The following is an 18,060-nucleotide window of genomic DNA, read 5'->3' on the forward strand; positions in this document are numbered from 1 at the left end:
AATATTAAAAATAAAAAACACAAAATGTGCAATGTAGGAGCTGTGTAGTGGACTATGAGAAAAAATCTTATTCAATGAATTGTAAAAAGAAAAAATCCTCTCATTGTTTGATTAATAATAAAAATCCTATCCGTTGTGTTTGCTCTGTTGGTAACCACCACTCTCTGTACGCCTGCCTTCTTATCATCATGATAACGTTTCCCACCACTTGTCTAAAATTGGACGCCTGGGTGAGTCTTAACCAGCCTACAGCGGCCCTCCCCTCCTCCCCTACTCCCTCCCCCATCAGCTGGGTAACCCAGCACGTACACACAAACCTCTGTGAATGTACAATCAAAGGAGACGGAGATGATTCCCATTTAAAGGTGGAGGGGAAGTGCGGCTCTATAGATGGTTGCCATGGATTTCTCTCAAAAGCTTTTGGTTAAATGGCACACCCACTTCTGATGTCAGTGCTGGAAGGAGGAAGGAGGGGAGGAGGAAGGAGTTGATGGAGGGAGATGGGGGAGAGAGAGAGAGAGAGAGAGAGAGAGGAGGGCAAAGGGAAGGGAAGGAGGGAAAAAAGAGAAGGAGGGTAGGAGAGAGGAGAGGAGAGGAGGGGAGGTGAGGGGAGGCAGCCTGTTGCTCATGATCATCAAGCATACTCCTCGTACTCCACGAGCAGAGACGGAGCTGAGTCAAAGCAGGCAGGAGCGGCAGAAAAAACACATTTCATATATTTTCCCTCATGTGCGCTCTCCTCTGAGCGCTTTGAGCAAAACTGACTTGAGGGGAAGTGATCCAGGAGTTCACAGTGAGTACATTTATTTTTTACTTCATTACATCCAAACTTGAGGTTTTTTTTTTTTTTCCTTGAAACAAACACTCCTTCCTCTCGCTCTGAGTTGTCACACTTTTTTTGAGAGTTTGTGTTGCTGCACGGCATTTTTCTTTCACAGTTACAAGTTGCAAATGAAAGATGTGAGTGAGTGACATTTGAGCAGCTGATATCCAAGAGTTGACTAAAGAAAATATATTTGGATTGGAGTGTCATCATAGATCTCAGCCTTTGATTTTTGCTCCAACTTTACAGAAATAATCCGGTTGAGCAGGCATGCACTCAGTCCTTTTTTTAAAAACATACTTGGAAAATCTGTCATTTTTTGTTGATTAATACAAAGCTGATTAAATGTCTCCTGCATGTTCTACTTTTGATTGAAATTGGTATCATTTAACTCAGTCTATTTAGGATGCATCTACAACATGTCTTAAACAGATGACTGTGATTTGCATGCTGGATACTCTACACGTACAGCATGCTAACAAGGCGGCAGCTTGTTATGATCCATCCACAGTACTGATATGTTATCACAGGCGAGGGTTCAGGACATTTTCCGGGATAAGCGAGGTGTATTAATGTGCTGCTGATGCAGCTGTAACTGCAGCCACTTTTTTTTTTTTTTTTTTACAAATCAAATTTTGAAAGTGAAAAATCGATGTGAGAGAAACTTCTGAGTCTGAGAGCCACTTCAAGTCCTCAACCAGTGAATCACAGCTGAAGTTAACGTTTCAGTGAATCCATAAGAGATCATTCTGGGCACAGCACATGGTCTCACTTTGAACATGATGTTAGGTCATCAGAGCCGAATAATGTGGTTACGAGTCCACACATTGTGAACGCCTCTGAAGGATCTGTGATATATGACGGGTAATAGATCATCCTCTCTCTCCCTCCTGCAGGTTAATAGTGACTGTAATGAGATGAACTAATGACTTTTTCCCTGTTTTAACAGCTAATAGTGATTCTCCCCCACGCACACCTAAAGAGATCCCTGAAAACTCATTTTATATCTGCTACTCCCAGGTGTCTATATGTGTAAGGTATGTGAGGGTTCTATGTGTTTATCCTGAAGTGTCATTAGAGCAGGTCGAAGAGTTGAAATCCCACCGGTGACACTATTTCCCACGAGCACCATGGGTAAACAACGAGATCTTCACTCGTGGCTCGGATTCAATATAAATTAGACACAAACTGAGAGACGGATGTGCTTAGAAAGTGTTAGGAGGATAGGTGGAAGTTCTCTCTCTTTCTCCAATCACAGGGTTTTGAAACTTTGGCAGCTGGGAATTCATTCCATGTTTTCATTAAATTGGAGCTCCGGCTTCCATCTGGATTTTTTTTCAAACCACTATTTGCTTTAAAAAGACTTCTTTCAGTTCTGATACTAGGCTTGGAAATGCCTCCAAAACATGCAGAATCAATTATAACAAGAACGCCATCCAAGCATCAACACCATATCATTATTTCTGTCTTTGTTGTTTTTTTAAGATTTTCATTTTTGGGCTTTTTATGACTTTATTTAAACAGGATAGTGGATAGAGTCTGAGAGAGACTCTCAGGAGAGAGAGAGAGTGGGTAAAGACGTGGGAATGAAGCAACTTGAACCTAGGCCGCTTGCTTTGAGGAATATAGCCTCTGTACATGGGGAACACAAACTGACCACTATGTCATCGTCGCCTCGCTAGACCATAATTTATTACGCCACTACAAAAATGAACGTGCATAAACAAAAAATATGCATTGCTGCTTCCACTATAACAACTGTTTTAGAGCGGCAAAGAACGACTCATTTAAGGTGAATTATCATGTGATGATAGCAAACAATGCCAGTGTGATGCTAGCTAGCACTATTAGCACAACCTTAGCCATAGCTAGCAAAATGCCAGCAATCAATGTTTGACTATAAAATGGCTTCAGACTGTATTCTTATATTTAAAACTGGTAAAATCTCAGATCAAAGTAGTTTAATGTTGAAAATCAATGTTTCTCTGATGCTCTTTGGGAGGAAATCAAAAGGGGCTGTGAGCCAAGCTGCCGCTAATCTTAGCCTAGCTTGTATCTCTTTGCTTAGCTTGGTTTTTACACTGGGATCAGGTGGAAACTGTAGGTGTTGAAAAGTGAAACTAAGCTTACGTTTAAAAAACTGTGGTGTCCACTTGAGACTGGCTCTGTAAGCCAAGGAAAACCCTTTGGCCCCCACATGAAAATGTCAAATTACAGCTGAGTTAATCTTGTGTGCAGCAGTTAAAAAAAAACGTTTTGTTCTCTAAAGCTAATTTCTCTTTTGGCTCATCCATTTTGATCAAATTAAGAATATGAGTTTTGCATGAATTTGCATTATTAGCGAGGTTGCTTAGTTGACTGATAACTTGACCTGTTGTAGCTGTTTTCCAGGAGGCTAAGGACCTGCCTTAACTCCACCTCTTTGCATCTTCCTAGATTGACCTAAAGTGAGTTGGACACAGCCTTTTCAATCTGGTGAGCACCATTGTTCAGTTTAAAAACACAGCATCAGAAACCAGTAGGTGCTGCACAAAGACTACATCCATGTTTTAAACAATCTATTGTGAGAACTCTTTCACTCTGGTGAGCCAGGCCATTCAAAAATGATTGCTTTTACAACACAATCCATGCAGTGGAGCTGAAGGATACCCGATGTACTGGAGGTTTCAGGAAAAATGGTATCACATCATCTGTAAAGAATAACACAATTTCAAATTGCCACTTGCACCGTGCTCTTGGAACAGCCCGTCATAATCAGTGACACAAAGGCTGTCATTTTCTGCTCTATACACCGGACGTTTTAAGTTCTGCCCATCGAGAAAAATATTCGATTTCCTTTAACCTGGCTTCACATCATTGAACCCTGCAACAGAAAACTCATTCCTCTTTGTCTGCTCGATTTATTCCACCTCATCGACTGAAGTACTTCTTCTCTCACAGTGTAATACTGTTGAGACTGGCAGGTTTCTTTCCCCCCTATCTTTCTCTGAGGCGGTCATTGCTTGTACATCCTGTCACCTCAGCCCCTCAGGGACCCTGCTCCGGATCTAAAACTCTCGATCCCGAGTGACAGAAAGACGTTCAAGTCCTCACAGGTATGAGGCTGTGTCTGTCTACACACATGCCCCGGCCCTCAGACAGACACTTTAATCGACTGCCAGTGAAAAGGAAATTGTTTACATGGCCTAGGTGCTCGGATGTTGCAGCTCCTGCAGAAAAAAAAAAACAAGGGCATCAGAGGAGGAAAAGTGAGTGTTGGTTAATGCACACAGACAATGCAAGGGAAGTTAATGTTATGCAACCTTTAATCACGTTAGCTAAGCACTTACAACCGGCGAGAGCGTATAATCATCCACTCATACCTGGATGAAAAAATTACAGTCATTATAGAATCAGCTTGAGGTGATGGGCAGATGTTTTGTGGAATAACTAAGTATTGTGTTGTGTCACAAGGTTGTTAGGAGAGGCATAATGTGGATGCAGTGGTGCAGAAATGTGTGGATTTAGTGGGTTCTGCCTCAGACTGCCTGGGGGATCGAGTGCTTTGAGAGAGGAGGGGCAGACAGAAGACGGGCCGGGGGGAAGAAGAAAAAAAAAAACTGCAGACAGAAAATGACTGAGGTGTGATTCTTCTCATTTGCTCATTGTTAGGGAGACATTTCACTCCAAACAAAACTCGATTGGCATTTGAAAAGGAATGCTCTCGTTTTTATAAATACGACCGTGAAGCCATTTAAAAAAAAAAAAAAAAGAGAAGGGTGGTGCTTTAGTTCTTCTTCACTTCTGCGTGGGTTGCATTTGATTCTAAACTGTCAACAGAACATCAAAAATCAATCGCCATTAGCACTTACAAAGCTCATTATTGCAGTTTGTTATCTCAGCAGAATTCTTTTGTGTATAGAATCACAGAGCGGTGCAACCACGGGCTGAGTTAAGGAGACAGTTAACGTCCTCGAGCTATAACTTCTTCTTCCCGGATATCTCAGCGTGCATTCAAACCGCCCACTTACAGCAAGAAACAAACATTTTTTGTTTACAACTAATCCTGCTGGGATTGGAAAAAAGGGGAAGGTCCTCTGGGGCAGAAACTGCTGCTGGCATGCTCGACTGTTTCTGCATTACACCAGATTTCAGAGGGAGAGAAAGTCGAAATCCAGGCGGCTCTTGTGGTTTCCAGTCCATTTCTGGAACCTCTCACAGTCCATTAGAGAGGAGCGAGCTGTAAAAGGGAAGAGGAAGAGAATTGGCTCTTTGGGGAGGGAAAAGGGACATCATGTGGTCTTAAATGGTCATTTCGCCTGATGGACTCCATTTGCGTTTGAAGCATCTGGATGAAGAACATTGTGTTGCAATGTTACATTATTTCCAGGCCAATAAAAAATTCAACATTAAGGACGAAATCAAAAAACGCTCTCTGCACTCTGAAGCGCCGTCAGCAGAAGGTTATCAGCTGTTAAACGTGTTACACTTCAATTCGAAGCGTCTGAGATTCTGATTTTCATACTGATCACTCATTTAATTACCATGTGTTTGTGTTTCACAGATTGAGTCGAGATGAATTGCAAATCCTTTTTTTTTTTCCAGCGACAGATTGGAAAAATCCATCCGATTCAGAGTCTCTGCAAATTTCACAGCTCTTCCACGTGATGTGCAGCCTGTTAATAAATAGCATTCATTAATAAATCGGCTGTTCTTGACTCTTAATGTGACACATTCCCTGCATGTATTCATGTTAAATAGACTTTTATCAAACAGAATCATCCATATTAAACAGGACTGCTGCTGCACACGTTTCTCTGCAGAAGGATTTTAAAGAAAATAATCAAAACCTTAATTAACTTTTTTAAAAGCTTCAGGATCTGTTAGAAGATCCTCTCAGCTCTGACCTCGTGCAGGTCCATGCTGGGGGTAGTGAAGCTCTCCGAGGACTCTCGAGGAGGGCACTGTGGGAGACGTACAATGCAGGCGGGCGGCGGAGACTCACAACAACCCAGTGAGTCACCAGGCAATCTGGAGAACATGCCCTGTGGCTGAGCTGTGATCACGCTGGCACAGAGAGAGGCCAGACCTCAGCCGATCTGGTGGGGAGAACAGCCTCCTCTCTGTCTTTGCGGCGTTTCATCTCTCCCTTTCCGAGATAGACTCCATCCCCTCGAGGAAGAATCTCAACAGAGCGCCAAAGAGAAGAAACACATGTTTAAAAAGAAAAAAAGCAACAGTGAGTGTAGAACAGTGAAAGCACAATCGCTTATGAAGGCAAAGTGAGAAATCAAACTGCCTCGAGGGGTTAAGTGTGATTTAATCTGGTAGGAGAGCGGCGTAGGCCTGTGCACATCCACACTGGCGATGCACTGTAGGCGTATCGATAACCTTCGCCGCATGGAGGGGGGATGTGAGAACTTAACAATTTGTAGCAGCAAAAAGGAGGGATTTTACAGTATGTGAAGGGATGGTTTCATTCTTGTTTTTGGTCTCGTTAAACCAGAAAAGCGTTGATTTCAAAGACCATTCATGTATTAAAAGTATGTAACATTTCCAGATGTGAATGTGGGTGTGGAAGGATTGTAAAGAGGTACATTGTTTGAGCCAGCTGCCCTGAAAGAGGCTGTTACTGCTAAGTAGTAACTGAAGACAAACTAATCCCTTAAAGTAGTCTTTAGCCAGAGACACCCTGAGGTTGTCATTAAAAATGTCTGACAATAACATGAGAAATGTTTCCTGCAGAGATGATACTTTTGGTTAAATCACCATTTTAAACCATCATTGACAAAAAACTGTGATTTAACCTCGCAGTGCACGGGACATGCTCGTCTACCGCTGCAAAGACTGGCTCATTTAGTTGGTTTACTTCAGTGCATGGAATGGTTATTTTAGAGCCAATATGAAGTGTTTTAAAAATACAATGACATCATTTGTTTAAAATCTTAATATTTGACATGAATGAATTTCTATCTCTGCAGGGACGATTTCCATTCTGATATATCAGACACACCAGTAGTGTAGTGGTGCCTGAAGAAGTGGGTTTACTCTTGATTTTTACCCCAAATGTTTTTTTAAAGTGTCCCTTCCAGCAGAGGATAAACAGCCTCTCTAATAAACAGTACCATATAAGGCTACTCTTGCATATTTAGTTAGTGTGTACAAGCCAATTAGAGACAGAGTAGGGAGGGTCATCCCTTCACTATCATAGGAAAAAAATTGCAGAATATTACTGAATATTGTCAATCAATTAATGATGTGAATCTGAGGGGATGTAGAAGTGGTTATACCCAATGGAGTCTAAAAAACAAGTGATTATTCTCTGTATACCTGCGTATATCCTGCACTACCACTGAGCCACAATAAGAATATCAATGTGAGCTTCACATTGACAAAGAGCAGGCTCATCACCCCCCTGAGGATTATATTGCAGCTATCACAGCCTGTTTCGAGGCTGATGGATGAAACCATCTACTGGAGCAAATCAGACTATCGCCCATTTGAACTGTTTGAAAATTGACCGAATAAAACGCCACCAAGGAGTAGTGTGTAGGTCATCACAACCATGACGAACGGTGGCGTTGGAGTTAAGGGTTGTTTTTTGCTCTTAATTTCATGGGTGGAGGATGAAGCCGAGTGTAATCAGCGGCTCACTGAGGCTGACAGCGCAGGTGCCTAATAACCGTTCAGTGACACATCCACATTCCCGTTTTAGAAGCCGAGGCCTCCTTCCCCGACCCAGAATTGGTGGTGCAGAAAAAATCCAGGCACTGACATTTTAATTCCTGACTGGCTAACGTGCCTCCCCCGTAATAACTGTAATTGATTCAATTAGTTTGGATGCAGGCCACGAGGTCGTCTCTGCAGCCGTGATATCCAGTAAACAATTTCTCTTTCTTTCTCTCTGCTGGTTACAATATTCTGCTTTCTCTTTTCTCTCTATTGATCTGCGATTTTTTTGTCTAGTTTTTTGTTTTTTTTTAAATCTCAATGCAGAGAGGAAAGTGGAAATATTTGCATGCTTGCTTGTTTGCTGTGAGTAGAAGCTGCATAACAGTGTGATTGTGAGTCAGTGCACACATCTGCAAAGACGAAAAGAAAACATTGCATTTTGAAATCCACAAAATCTACACGTTCACAAAGGAAGATTTAAATAAAACAGACATATTTTTTAATGTTTAAGTATATAATTCTGGAGCTGCACAATGTTGTTACATCAGTGCATCATATAACAGCAGACAAGATAACATCAGGCCATTATTTATAATTCCCATGATGCTGTGTAACAGATGTTCATGCACACAGCATGGAGTGAAATGTTTATCCCTCGATGCCTGCTCTAACTACATCAGTGATTGTGTCTAATGATGCCTGAATGACAGATTCATGAGGCTAACATGATAGCTGCGACATGCAGTTTGTAGATAAAAAGGCTCATTTGACTAGATTAATTTAATTTTCAGTTGTTGCTCTCGTTGTATGTCGGAGAGTTACAGCACTGCAAGAGCAATCCTCTGTTGTTTTAATTTATTTAACCTTTGTTCAGACAGGAAATCTCATTGAGACACAGGAGCTCATTTTCGAGACAGACCTGGTTAAGACATCCGCAGCAAAACAACATAAAGCTTCAAACAGGCAGGGCATGCAATCGAATCAAAAGGAAGGACGTCAGTCACTATAGAGAGAGGTGCAAAGGTGGCAAGTGACGGCCAGAGTTTTTAAAATACTACAAGAAGAAAACACCAAAGATTCTCTCTCCAGCTCCGAGCTATCTCCCTGTTGATTGTTTTTTGTCTTTGAGTCTCTCTAAGTATGCTTAGAGTTTAGCTTAGCTTAGCTTAGCTAGGTTTAGATTTCCTACCAAGACCAGAATGAGAATACTGATTCTTCTCTCATTTCCATGCACTCATTTTGGAGCCCAGAGTTGAGTCGCTTAGCTTAGCATAAACGCCAGAGCAGAAAGAGACAGTTACTCTGGTTTTATCCCAAAAAAAAATGATGTGTCAGCAGTTCTGAAGCTTGTTAATTTAAGTCTTGCACCATTTTTTTTGCCACCAACAGCAGCTGCTTTGAGTTTCTTGAGTCTTATCATCACTGTAAAGTTACCAGTGAAGCTAGCTTGATCTCCCTGCTTCTTGTCCTTTAGAAAGCTAAACAAGATAACGCAAGCTGCAGCTCTGTAAATAAATATCACCCTTAAACCCCCCGGTCTTTTTCTTCCCAAAAAGAACGTTTTCTTTCTTTCTACAACTGTTTCTCTGCAGCCGGCATGAGCTCATCTAATAAGAGAATAATTCATCTTTTAGACCAGTGGTGGTTCCCAAGCTTTTCTGCTTTCCCCCTTTCCCTTTGTCAGGTGAATTAATTTTTAAGACGTCTCTAAGTGGCGCCCTAACTTGTTTGGGATCATGTTGTCAGAAGCTAATACTCTAAGGCAGTGGTTCCCAAAGTTGGGGTCGGGACCCCCTGTGGGGTCACAAGACACTGAGAAGGGGGTCGCTAGAATTCTTCCAAACACATATCAAAATTAAAAATGACTCAAAATTGCATATTTTACCCATTATTGTCAAAACACATGATTTAAAAAAAAGATCAAGAGATTAATTCTTCTACCATTTCTCATAATAAATAAAATAATATTACAGTGTTCAGGCTGTTCTTTTGTGTCGTTCTAATTCCAGTGATTGGATCGTTTACCCGGCTGTGCACAACGGTAAATGTTTTAACCACCTCCATGGACAGAGTGGATCCCCAGTCCCTAGCGCCTTATTTTTGGGGATCATAGGCTGAAAAGTTTGGGAACCCCTGCTCTAAGGTTCAACACACACCGTGGTCTCTCTTCGTTATACACCGTTGTACAGTTGAAGCCGAGCCCGAGATATGACTCGTCATGTTTTCTTGTCTTTGTTTTAGGCACGTTCACCCGGAAGTCCTCTCACGAAAATTGCTGTGCTCTGCTAGCAGCGCAGAACTATGTGCATTGTGTTTGTTGTGTTATGTAGCCTGAGTGACATCACAAATTTTTAAAATTATTTTAAAATATCAAACCCCAGTACCGTGTGTGCCCATGAGTATAATAGTTTATCAGACCTACCGGTATATCGTTTTTTCCATTTGTTTGTTCCTGTTAATTTCTGCTGTAAAAACAGGTTTTTGAATGTGGTGTGTATGTGACTCACGGGGCTCCTGGAGCCAGCCTCAAGTGGACACTCGAAGAACTGCAGGTTTTTTTTTTGCACTTCTGGATTGGCTTCATTTTTCAATACCGGAGGTTGCCGCTTGCTTTAGACAAACAATTTGCACATGTGTGACCAGACTAGACTTTCCGAGCTACGATAATGTTTGCTAGTCTTAAATATTTACTCAGTGATGTTGCTTGACTTTGGTCTTGGTTTGAAGCGAAACAGAAACCTCAGCTGGTCGGACTGCTGCGTACCAGCTCAAAGATTTTGGGTTAAACACTCAAGCCAAGTTTTCATTCTGTGCATACTGAAAAAAGATGCTATCTCTGGCTGATAATATTACATCAGACTCCACCTCTCATACTCGATCTGAAGAATCTCAGCCTTTGGGTTCAAACAGAGGATTTAGAGTCCCAGAGGCTCGACTGAACAGGCTGCAACACTCTTTCACTCTTCAGCCTTTTGCAGGTTCTCATATTCTCATTACATTTGTTCAGTGAGTGGGCCGCTCTGCAGGCAGATAGTGTTTGCATAGGGCAGCGACTCTGTACAATGACAAGTACACATTAGAATTAAAATGCAAATGGTAGATGTGCTTCCTGCTGCATTAATGATGCCTTGTGGTATTACTCATTCTCAGGGTTAAAGGGTAACCGCTGTGGATGTTTTCGCCGCTAAAGCATGAAGATACAGAGACAGTTTGCTCCAACTAAACTCCTACAGTCCCGATAAGAAGACGTTTGTTTACATCAGGCTATGACTGGATCTCATCAACGTTTATCAAAGCCATAAAGTATCCTATAGTAAATCAGATTGGACAGTGACATCTGTTCATCCTCTGTTTCTCATCTTTATAGGTGACCGTGTGATGGTGGCAGGTTGAACCTCAGGGATGTGAGCAGACCAGTAAAGATGACCCTGCTGGCGGGTGATGGCTCCGACTACGACTACAGTGCCCTGAGCTGTGCGTCTGACACCTCCCTCAACGTGCCTCCCCTACATGAGGAGGAGGCCCAGAAAGGAGTTTTCTACAAGCGGGCGCACCGTGCCCCGGAGCTCAGCACCATCGACGATGATGACACACTTCTGTCCAGCGCCCGTAAGCTTCACGCCATCATCAACGTGGGCGGCATGCGGTACCAGCTGCCTTGGACCACCTTGGAGGACTTCCCCCTGTCCCGCCTGGGCCAGCTGCACCTCTGCAGCAGCTTCGACGAGATCATGAGCATCTGCGACGACTACGATGTCATGCACAACGAGTTCTTCTTCGACCGCAGCCCCTGCGCCTTCCGGACCATCCTGACCTTCCTGCGGGCGGGGAAGCTGCGCTCCCTCCGGGAGATGTGCGCCCTCTCGTTCAGGGAGGAGCTGCTCTACTGGGGCGTCCCCGAGGAGAGCCTGGAGTGGTGCTGCCGCCGGCGCCTGCTGCAGCGCGTGGAGGAGTTCGAGGCGATGGAGAGGGCGGAGGAGGAGGAGGACCTGCTGGAGGAGGAGGACAGCGGCGACAAGGAGCACGCGGCGGAGTCCAGGCTCAGTCAGTGCATGGGCAAGCTGAGAGACATGGTGGAGAGGCCGCACTCGGGCCTGCCGGGGAAGATCTTTGCCTGTCTGTCGGTGCTGTTTGTCACCATCACCGCCGTCAACCTGTCCATCAGCACCATGCCTGCCATGAGGGAGGAGGAGGAGGCGGTGAGTACACGCGTGACATTTTAAATCACATAGAGGCAAAAACGTTAATGCATTTAAAGACACGCTGCCATGACAGTGAGGAAGAATAAAAAGAGAAGACATGAAAGGGTTGAAGTGCATCTACCCTGGAATTGAAAAAAAAAGCCTTTAGAAATGTAAATGTGGGGCCCTGGTGGCGCAGTGGTTAGTGCGCGCCCCATGTATGGAGGCTGTAGTCTTCCAAGCGGACGGCCCGGGTTCGAATCCAGCCTGTGGCTCCCTTCCCGCATGTCATTCCCCACTCTCTCTCTCCCTGATCTCCCCACGACCACGACGGTCCAGAGGCGTATTAGTTTGAACCGTTAACACACAGGCAGTGAGTGCTGAGACGTGGTTTTATAGGTTGACGATAGCTTGCATCAATTAGCTCACCTGCCTCCAGATCAGCCTTCAATTCTATTCGTTTTTAATTCACTCAGCAGACTCTTTTATCCAAAGCGACGTACATCAGAGAGTAAGAACAACACAAGCAGGGATCTAGAAAAAAGGGAACAATGTCAGTAAGAGCAAACGATCAGCTTTGAGTCTGATTGGACACACAGGTGCTGACAGGAAGTGACCAGAGGCAAAGCACAACATTGAGGGCAGTTCTTGAGAGCTCTAATCAGTATAGAAACCATCTTATAAGTCGTCGTTATCAAACAAAAACCATCGTCATTACCATCATCATCATCAATAATATGGAGACCATCATCATTAAGTTAGTAGGTATTCATGAAAGAGCTGGGTCTTTAGCTTTTTCTTAAAGGTGCAGAGGGACTCGAATGGAGTTTGGAAGTTCATTCCACCACCGGGGGGCGACAGAGGAGAAGAGTCTAGTCAGCGTCTTAGGACCCTGTTGTGAAGGTTGGATCAGACGCCTTTCATTGGCAGAGCGTATCAGCCAATAGAAAAAATGGAATTGCAGTAGCCCAGCTTCATCCTGTAGAGGGCAGTCACTATGCATATTTCTAACACAGTATTCCAAATTTTAATTAAAATGTATTGTATTAAAATGTCAAGATTTGGACCCGAATTAATCGAAAACACTTCTTAATACCCATAAATGTGTTTTATTTTTTGGCTCTTGAATGAACACAACTTAAGTTCTTATTTGTAATAAGTCTTCTTGTGTAAGCAAGACGAGATAGCTGCTGCCAAAATACCAAAGTCAAGGCCTCAAAAGAGATTCTCAAGCCACCATGATAACGTCATCACCTTTGTTTCTGAAGACACCAAATTATAGACGGCGACCCCCTGGCTGTGTCGAGATTGTTGTTTTCAAAAGCTGAACTGAACAACTGTTATTGTAAAAAAGCCGTTATTAAAAAATGTCTAATAAAGGCATGTCTGATGTGTCATGTCCTATAAAACCTCCTCATAGCGAGAGACGGGGCGACTGCTGAGAGGGAGAGACGCTTGTTTTACCAGATAAGAAGAAGAAGAAATACTTGGAGACCCCTCAGTGTGCCTCAGTGAAATGCTCTCATTATTATGTCTGACTTCAATCACAGACATGATTTGCACTCCGGTCTGTTTTAGTCGAGTGAAAGGCACATTTAATATTTGAGCCGCACACATAATTTGTAAGTGCAAACAGGTTTTTATCTTAAATTCATTCATTTCTCTTTGATGCTTTGATTCCTCTTTTTTGATGCTTTTGATTCCTTTGGATGGAGGAGGAGGGGAAGTGTAACTACATTCCTATCCTAATTAGAAACAAATCTTTATTTATTGTATCACTAAATATGCAGAAAATCCAGCACAGATAATTAGGCGGAAGCTAAAACCATAACTACTATTTGAAAGTCTTCAAATGTTTCTGCGACGGAGTATTATGGCCATGTTGAAGGAAAAACAAAACAAAAAAATTGAGATTCAAGTCGTAAATGTATAAGGATGAAGTCGTTAATTTACAATATAGACTTGTGTAAATCAGCGTACTTCTAGTGATGAAAGAAACAACAGAAGACTCAAAGTACTTGGTCTTTTTCGGATCTCTGATTTTTTGAAATTTTCAAAATCCAAAACAAAAAACACCAATCAATCGTTTTAAATGAGACTATGGTTGAAATTATTATTCTGAAAGGTTGCATCAGAAGAGCAGCCCTCCGCCTGCACGAAAATGACGAATGAGGAACCCTCAAAGCCATTTCCTCTGCCACAAAAGAGACAATTTCCCCCAAGTCAGTGTGGTTCTCTCTCCAGAAAAGCCCCAGTTAAGTGCAGTTTCTTCTCAGGGTCCTGCCTGTGTCGAGCCCCAACACAAATAATCTTATTTCTAGAAACAAGCTGTTGTTTTAAAGCAGCTCATCCCACAGAGAGTTCATACATCAGGAAGTATTTCCTTATTTGTGAAACTTATATTAAAGTGTAACTTTACAGGATGCTCCACGTTCCTCGCAGAGTTGCTGCTTGGGGCTCCAGACCAGTAGGGGGGCCCCCGAGGGCTGACAAACTTAAACCAAATCAACGTGCAAATTTTGCAACGACAGTAGGAAACCTCCCTAAAGGTGGCACCAATCTAACAGCACTCACTGTCGTTGCCCTGCTAAGCGTTGCATGCATTATCGCTGTGAAAACCAAAGAAACATGAAGAGGAATTATCCGTCTACAGGAGAGAGGAAAGAGGAATCAGGAGAAAAGAGGAAGTGGAGTACGCGTCAGGAGACTGGCAGACATGATGGTGATGAACGCTGGTTGGAGGGCCCCCCCAACTGGTTTTTGCCGAGGGCCCCATACAGACTCTAGAATCGCCACTGGTTCCTCATTTTCATGCAGGCGGCTGCTGCTCCTCTGATATATAATAGACTTAAAAAACGACTTTAATCTTGTAAATTTACAACTTTAATATCGATATCTCAGATTTTCCCCCGCCTTAATGTAGAGCATAATACTCATCGTGGGTTTCAGATCTGATAAGTCGTCTTTCATTTTTAACATTTTTAATTTCCTTTGCATGTTTTATTTAGCTGGCTTCCTGAAGCGCCTTTACATTAAGTGATCAAACGTCTAATAAGTTAAAAATCTCCTCTTCTTCTTTATCATTCTACTAAACCAGTCGCAAATGTTGCAGGAGGAAATGAAAAGGGGAAATGAAATAAAAGAAATACAATGACACTGCACTGGATCTGATAAAGTTACTGTAGTATATTTGACCTGGCATGCTCCTTTTGTTTTTTTTGGTATTCACACTTTGGTATTCTCAGTATGTTTAATTAAAAGTGCTGCTTTTCACATCCTCACAGCTGCACAGACAGATAAAGTGTTGTAGTCACAGTGTTTCGGGTTTCTCTATCGCTCTACACTCCAAGCATCTCCTCCTCTGTGGGAGTGTGTTTCATAATATTTCAAAAACTGATGTGGACTGAATTCAAAAGGCTGTGCGCTTTGAATCACTTTGAACTTTTTCTCAGCCACGCATTGAGTCAGCATCATTACTGCGTCTAAGAAAAACATCGGCCTTTACAAAAAAAGCCTTAAAGCATTGCATGATGAGAAAGTCAAGAGGAAACAGTTTGCTGTTTGCTAAAATCAAGCTCTCCTCTACGATCAGATTGGTGCAAAAATATTCAAGAGGGAACATTTGTTTTATCTACAATGGGCACTTCATTTTCCTGGTTTGAGAAACATGTCCCTTGTGTTAACCGCTGCAGCTTCCCACAGTGCTCAGCTCGTTGATTTCACAAAGAAATAGTTCCCTCTAGTGACTGCAGCCTACACTCACACCCGCTCATCGTCTTTTTTTTTACTCTCTCTCTCTCTCTCTCTCTCTCTCTCCACCAGGGCACGTGCTCCCAGATGTGCTACAACATCTTCATCGTGGAGACGGTGTGCGTGGCCTGGTTCTCCCTGGAGTTCACCCTGCGCTTCATCCAGGACCGCAGCAAGCTGACCTTCCTCCGGCAGCCGCTCAACATGATCGACGTGGTGGCCATCCTGCCGTACTACATCACCCTGCTGGTCGACAGCACCTCCAAAGGGGAGAAGCGCCTCGGCTCGGGCAACAGCTACTTGGACAAAGTGGGCCTGGTGCTGCGCGTGCTCAGGGCCCTGCGCATCCTCTACGTGATGCGACTGGCTCGACACTCGCTGGGCCTGCAGACTCTGGGCCTGACCGCACGCCGCTGCACCCGAGAGTTCGGACTGCTCCTCCTCTTCCTCTGCGTGGCCATCGCCCTGTACTCCCCGCTGCTCTACTTGATAGAGAACGAGATGGCCGCCACGCAGGAGTTCACCAGCATCCCCGCGACGTACTGGTGGGCTGTCATCACCATGACAACGGTGGGGTACGGGGACATGGTGCCCAGGAGCATCCCCGGGCAGGTGGTGGCTCTGAGCAGCATCCTCAGCGGGATCCTCCTCATGGCCTTCCCCGTCACCTCCATCTTCCACACCTTCTCGCGCTCCTACGTGGAGCTGAAGCAGGAGCAGCAGAGGCTGCTGCAGAGGAGGACTCACTTCCTGCTGCGCAGCCGCATGGCCGGCCTGGGCAGCGACCTCTCCTTAGACAGCGACATGCTCTTCCCTATAGGCCCGTCTGACACCAGACACTTGGATGACTGAGACTGATGGAGTGTGAAGGACATTTTTACAGAAAAGAAAGAGACTACGGGGGGAGAGAAACCCAAGAAAGGAAAATGATTTGAGACAAAAAACAGGGGTTAAGAAGAGGCAGCGTACAGTAGATAGACGAGGGAGAGAGAAGTCTCTATAAACAAAATACAGAGGAGAGAATGGATAGTTCTTCTTCCCAGAAAATGCAGCCTTGCAGTGTAGCAGTGACCTCTGAATAAAACTGAACAAACACAGAGAGGAGAAACAGATCAGAGGATAAAGAATAAAGAAAATTGCCTAAAATAGATTCATGTTTCTAAAACATCAAACATAAGCCCAGTTAATAAATGAAAAAACACAAACCTCATTGAGAATGCATTACAATGAACTACAGTATTATGACAGTCATGTATTAAATACATCGTTAATCAAACATGTGAAATATATTATTTTACAGAAGAAGTAAGAGGAGCACATGCTTCTTTACTCTGGATGTTTGAATTTGTTAAAGTCATGAACTCCTGAGATTTGACCAGTGTCACTAAACGGTTTTGTCAAATTAAAGACGTTAAATGGAATTTCTATCGAGGCGAAAACGTGACCCCCTAAGTCCACTGATTGTTTCCTGACTGTGCAAACCCTGAAAAATATGTCACACAAATTAATTATGATGTATTATAATTCGTCCTTCCTCTACTCCTCGAGGTTCCATATGCAATTTTTATGAACAAGTTTGGTTGTTGAAGATAGCATTATTGTTCTTGTAATTACTGCTGTCGCTGTCCATAGCTGTTGATACTGATTATTTCTCTCCTTTAAAGTGGATTTAAAAACTCAAATCTGTGTGCTCCATTGTCTCTTCACTCGTACTCACTTTAAAACTTTGTAATTGGTTTTGCAGTGTGGGCATAAAACTGAAGTCCACACATGGGCAGAAAAGTCAAACACAAGGACAAGCGGGCACATGTGGGGTCAAACCCAAGCAGCAACCTCAAAACTGAAAAATGAAGCTAATGCAGAAGTGCAAAAATCCTGCAGATGTTCGAGGGGCCACTTGAGGCTGGCTCTAAGAGCTCCAGAAGTCACATACACACCCCATTCAAAAAAAAACATAAATGAACATGTTTACAGCCTGGTGCAAAAAACGATACATGTCTGATTGGTTATTATCCTCATGTGCACACATTGTACAGAAAAGGATTCTTTTTATAACGCATCTGTAACATATGTAGGATAATGGACTACATATTGAGAAAAACAGACTATTACATTTTGAATTATTATACCCTAATAATTCTACTTAATAAATGGTGTGAAATAAAATATTTCTATTGTCTATTTTATATTCGTTTTAATCAAATATTAAAACCTGAATTTAACTGTAGTAGCTTGTAAGCAGATACAAACTCTGACCATTAAACGCTCAACAAAACTCCTGGCTGGCTCGCCAATTTTGTAACATCCAAAAGGGGTAATTAATGCTTGCAATATAAATTTTTAAAGGAACAATAGGTTCGGCTACTGGAGCAAAGTGGAGTGTTCAAATGAGGCTCAGAGACAGGTAATAAATGTAAAACATTTACCGGCTTTCGTATCTAATTTTCAAGTTATTCAAATCAAGTTCATCCGTTTTGATTTTTCGAACGATACCAGTTATGCATGGTTAAGCGTAAGGCTGACATGATTGACAGGTGGAGCGCATTGTAGCGGTTTTTCAAGAGGCCTCACATCCAGCTCTCAGCCTGTCGTTAGTTTTGACTGAAAGTAAGACTGAGACAGGATTTCCAACATGGCGGCTGCTGCAGATGAGCC

General features: G+C 43.1%; 1 protein-coding gene across 1 annotated transcript; it reads left to right on the forward strand.

Moving 5' to 3' along the window:
- The first annotated feature begins 592 nt into the window (after nucleotides 1-592).
- On the forward strand, nucleotides 593-16,568 carry kcng1 (potassium voltage-gated channel, subfamily G, member 1). The gene is made up of 3 exons (XM_061058062.1): nucleotides 593-793; nucleotides 10,842-11,673; nucleotides 15,478-16,568. The coding sequence occupies exons 2-3, from the start codon at nucleotides 10,897-10,899 to the stop codon at nucleotides 16,255-16,257; spliced, it is 1,557 nt and encodes a 518-aa protein (XP_060914045.1). The 5' UTR covers nucleotides 593-793; nucleotides 10,842-10,896; the 3' UTR covers nucleotides 16,258-16,568.
- Nucleotides 16,569-18,060: the final 1,492 nt, after the last annotated feature.

Source organism: Labrus mixtus, chromosome 15 (genome assembly GCF_963584025.1).
Source record: "Labrus mixtus chromosome 15, fLabMix1.1, whole genome shotgun sequence".
NCBI lineage: Eukaryota > Metazoa > Chordata > Actinopteri > Labriformes > Labridae > Labrus > Labrus mixtus.

What these genes read in the sequence shown, in the direction of transcription:
- kcng1 (XM_061058062.1), top strand. Translation starts at nt 10,897, where the DNA reads ATGACCCTGCTGGCGGGTGATGGCTCCGACTACGACTACAGTGCCCTG. An exon ending in TGAGGGAGGAGGAGGAGGCG is followed by an intron (nt 11,674 to 15,477) that starts GTGAGTACACGC and finishes TCTCTCCACCAG; the next exon opens with GGCACGTGCTCCCAGATGTG.